At 31.5% G+C, this 4,529-nt stretch overlaps 1 protein-coding gene across 1 annotated transcript; it reads left to right on the top strand.

Moving 5' to 3' along the window:
* Positions 1 to 740: 740 nt before the first annotated feature.
* Positions 741 to 1,730, top strand: LOC107028074 (protein SRC2 homolog). Its single transcript, XM_015229130.2, has one exon. The coding sequence runs from the start codon at positions 803 to 805 to the stop codon at positions 1,589 to 1,591; it is 789 nt and encodes a 262-aa protein (XP_015084616.1). The 5' UTR covers positions 741 to 802; the 3' UTR covers positions 1,592 to 1,730.
* Positions 1,731 to 4,529: the final 2,799 nt, after the last annotated feature.

The raw sequence follows: 4,529 nt of genomic DNA, 5'->3' as shown, positions 1-4,529 counted from the left end.
GTGAGGTGACCGGGGGAGGGAGCGTAAGAAATTATTTTTCAAAAAACAATAAATTTGTTCCAAAGCAAATTTTTTTCGTGTAGGGAGGGGTAGGGGGTTAAAAAATATTTGAAATTTTAAAAATAAGAAAAGCTAAAAAAGTTTTACTGACACTGTCTCAATTTTTGTGACACTTTTTATTTTTCGAAAATCAAATTATTTAAGTTTGATCGTGAATTTGTTCATGGAATATTTAAATTTTTTCAAATGAAATTTATATATTCGCAGACTACGTGAAAAGTAATATAAACTCACAATAATTGATAATTCAAAATGTTTAAAAGAACTATGAAAAAATTACGATCAAAGATAGACTTATTTGAATCTCGAAATTCGAAAGTGACACATAAATTGAAAAAGAGGGAGTAATAATTTATTTTTTGAATTAGGAGGATCGGGTATGGGGTATAGGGTAGGGTAAGTTAAAAATATAAAATGATGAAGTAGAGTTGCAAAAAGTATTTTCTTTAATTTTTGAAAGTATATTTGAAAAATATTTAGCACTAAATTAAAGGCATATTTCATTGTCTTTGTGTAGAATTAAAGATAAAATGAAAGTGATTCCGAGAAATAAGCACTTACAATGTTTAATTTGTGATAACCTTCCTTTCTTCTCCTAGTTTAGCGGTGTATTTTATGGTGTTTAGTTAATCACTCTTGCTCACCCTTTTTCCTCTTTAACATCCAAACATAAATTAATTATCTCTTTCTCTTTGATTAATTAAGGTTAAGTTGTTAATGTGAATTTCTTGTTCAATATATAATGGAATGGCGTCCGTTTGATATGACTGTTATCTCTGCGGACGCCATTAAAAATGTCAATCTTTATTACCCTATGGATGTGTATGTAGAAGTTTCCATCTTTGGTTACGCCAAAAACAAGAAAAAAACATTTGTGGACAAAAAAGGTGGAACTACCCCAAAATGGAATCACCCCATGAAATTTACCTTGGATGAGCCTTCCCTCACTAAACCTGATCTTTCCCTCTTCTTTCGCCTTAGATCGAATCGATTTTTTGGCGATAAGGATGTTGGCATGGTAACAATTCCAATCCAAGAGCTATTTACGCATTCTAATTCTAACAATGATGGTTCTTCTGAGAGAGTTGTGGAATATCAAGTTTTCACAAGTGGGACAAGGAAACCTAAGGGTACATTAAAGTTTGCCTACAAGTTTGGAAAGAAATTTGCGCATACACAACAACATATCAATGGCTATCCTGCCTTGCCACCTCTCACGGGCTATCCACCAACTCATATGCCACCTGTTTGGTGTGGTACGTCATCCACGACATATCAATATTCCCCTCCTGGAGGTGGATATAATCATAATCAATATCAGCAACCGCCTCCACCAGGATATGGATATGGATATGGATACGGATATAATCCCACATTACAACAGCAGCACCAGAACCAACACCAACACCAGCTCCATCAACAAGTACAACAACCAAAGGGCAATAATAATGTTGGAGTGATAGGAGCAGGATTGGGTTTGGGTGCAGGGATAGTGGGTGGTGCTTTAGTTGGACATGCCATTACACACTAATTAAACAACTCTCTCTAGATCTGTACATTTTTTGCTTTAGTTTCGTTTGACATTTTGTTTCATATGGATCAAATATATAATGGTGTTATATGTGTATATTTTCCCCCCAAATTTTTATCAATTAATCTTAATTGCATTATATTTATTTTTGTTATTTACTTATTTCTGCATTGTGTTTCTAGGACAAAAGAATTAGATGAATAAAAAGGGCAAAAGATTGAGAAACTAGAGGTGGATCAACGGTAGTGTCAGCGTATTTAGTTCGATATAAGAGCAACGATAATATCAGCGTATTTAATTCGATATCCTTTGCATTATATGTAGGTCAAATCTTACTTTATATTGATATATATATTATGAGGGTATGCAAGATCCCAAGGGCGGAACTACACACCCAAGGTACATGAACATTCTTCGTAGATATATTAAAAAAGATACGTAAGTTAAAATATTTAAATATTTATTAATTATTGAACACCATTAACACCAACAAGAGACAGTCCAATGGATAAGACTATGCATATTTTCCTTGGAGGCGAACCCTTAGCTCTTACAACTACATTTTTTTCACAAATAGTTGTTGTTAAAATGAAAAAACGAAAAAAAAGACAAGCCAAAGACATCATTTAGTATTTGACTTTCTCCTCTTTAAATTAAAAAGTAATTACTATTTTTTTTTAATTTTGGTTAAAATAGCTCAACCACCCCTGTCATAAAAATATGAATACCCTTGACAAAAACGTTTGGTCCGCCACAAAAGATCCCGTACAAGGTAACATATTATTTCAAAGAAATTTACGATCCATATTTTAATATTCCTCATAACATTTCTAATTACACACGGAAAGAAACATGATTTCCAGTGCCAGCCGCCATGAGTTGTATTATTGGGAACATTTAGAATCTTGAGAATCTGTCATAATAATTATGCTTTAAACTTTAAAATACTTATTTTATTACATAAATATTAATAACTTGTTAATAGATCAAAATTTTGGAAGTGTTTTTTCATTTTTAAAAATTGAAATTTTATGTCAATTAAAATAACATCATATAAATTAGAGCGGAGGAACTTTGACAAACTAAAAAGTATTGCTTACGTCGAAATTTTTTAAACAAATTTTATTTTTTAGAAACAAAAAGTAATACATTCCAGAAAGTTAAATCTAAAAGGGTCATTATGATGGTTGATTAGAATAAATACCTTTTATTTTGAAAAAACTGTCTTGCATAAAAAAGTCACATCAATAATATTTTTCGGAAATATCTGTCATTTGAATTGGTTGAATGACTGTGTAGGTGAAATGAAAATAGTTTAGAATAGTTTTTCTACTAAATATGAAGTTGAGTAACTTTAGACTAATTTTTCTATTAAAAATAAAGTTGAATGACTTTCTATGATAATTTTCAATAATTGAATAAATTTTTTGTAACAAAATAAAGTTGAATAACTATAAGAAAATAGTCAAAATCCCTCAGCCTATTATCTAATAACCACCTACATATTTATATTGTACATGAGTCAAATTACCCCCTCAATAATCTAAAACTTAAATTATTACCTCCGCAAATGCTAAAAAGCAAAATGGGTGTATTTCATTCTCTTTGAGATGGGATTAAATTTTTTTTATATATTTTCTTTTATAACTGTATATATTTTAAATATATTTCTTTTCTTAAATATATGGATTTTAATTTCTTTTATTTGTTTTTTTTTATAGCAACATGCAGGGAATCTTTCAGCCACTATCCATCACTGAGTTGTTGTCTCCGCCACCACTAGAACCCATGGATAACATTTCACCTTAATAATGTTCAACCACATTGCAATTGGAATGTAAGTGTGTCACAATTTAAAAATGGACGTGATGACACTTGTCTATTTCCATCTACACAAGTTAGTCTCAACCCAATGAAACGAAAGAAATATGAAAAGATAAAACTAGAATAAGATAAAAGCGGGAAGCTTATTTTATTTAACACCTCAAAATCTAATTGTCACATGTACAAGTCTCTAATACAAAAGTGTAGATATGAAATAATTACATTATTTCAATGTCTTTGTTTCTCGAATAAAACAAAGCATAACGTAAAGGAAAAGAGGGTCCATCGGGATGATAATCAACTACCACTCAAAATTCCTTTAATAAGCCTCCAAAAAGTAGGAGAAGAAGGCCAATCACACAACACCGGGCTCGAAATTCATATAAGTGTAGAAGTAATGAGTGATTACCATAATACGGTATCCAGTAAACAATATCATATACAAAGCAACTAGGTAGAAATCAAATACTCTTCACCCAACCGAACCACCTCATACTACAACTTGCACAAAAATCAATCCAACCTAAGAGAGTTCTACAATAAACGGCTTACAAGGCTCAATAATCAGAGTTCAATAGTCACAATTCGACAATCAACACGAAATAAGTAAGTTAATATCAATTATCAAGTAGATTATTCACAAGTATCACATGCATCAATCACAATTAACAAATACTTCAATCATAAGCATGAAAATACATCAAACCAAATGATCAACTCTCGCCTGAATCGTTTTTCATTTGCTCAAGGTCAAATTACTAGACGAAATCAGTTTTCATCGTCTTTATATCAAATCACTAGCCGAAACCATTTCCTATTGACTTTATAACAATTTACTAGACAAAACCATTTCCCGTCGGCTTTATGTTAATTGACTAGCCTTATCAATTTTTCATAGGCTTTGTATCAATTTACTAGCCGGTTAATCATTTTCCATTATATCAGCTTATTAGTTGGAAATAGCCTCGGCAACACAACACTTTTCATAAATGACCTCGGCATCATAACGCTTGTCGAAAATGACCTCAGCATCGCAATCCTTACATGTCCCATCATGACGTTCACCAATAAATGTACATGAGCAATATCACACCACATGAAAGAGACAACAATT

Source organism: Solanum pennellii, chromosome 8 (assembly GCF_001406875.1).
Source record: "Solanum pennellii chromosome 8, SPENNV200".
In the NCBI taxonomy this organism is placed as follows: Eukaryota; Viridiplantae; Streptophyta; class Magnoliopsida; order Solanales; family Solanaceae; genus Solanum; species Solanum pennellii.
The sequence above is the reverse complement of the archived record's forward strand: the minus strand, read 5'-3'. Positions and strand labels throughout refer to the sequence as shown.

Excerpts from the sequence above, each read along its gene's own strand:
- LOC107028074 (XM_015229130.2), top strand. The coding sequence starts at position 803 with ATGGAATGGCGTCCGTTTGATATGACTGTTATCTCTGCGGACGCCATT.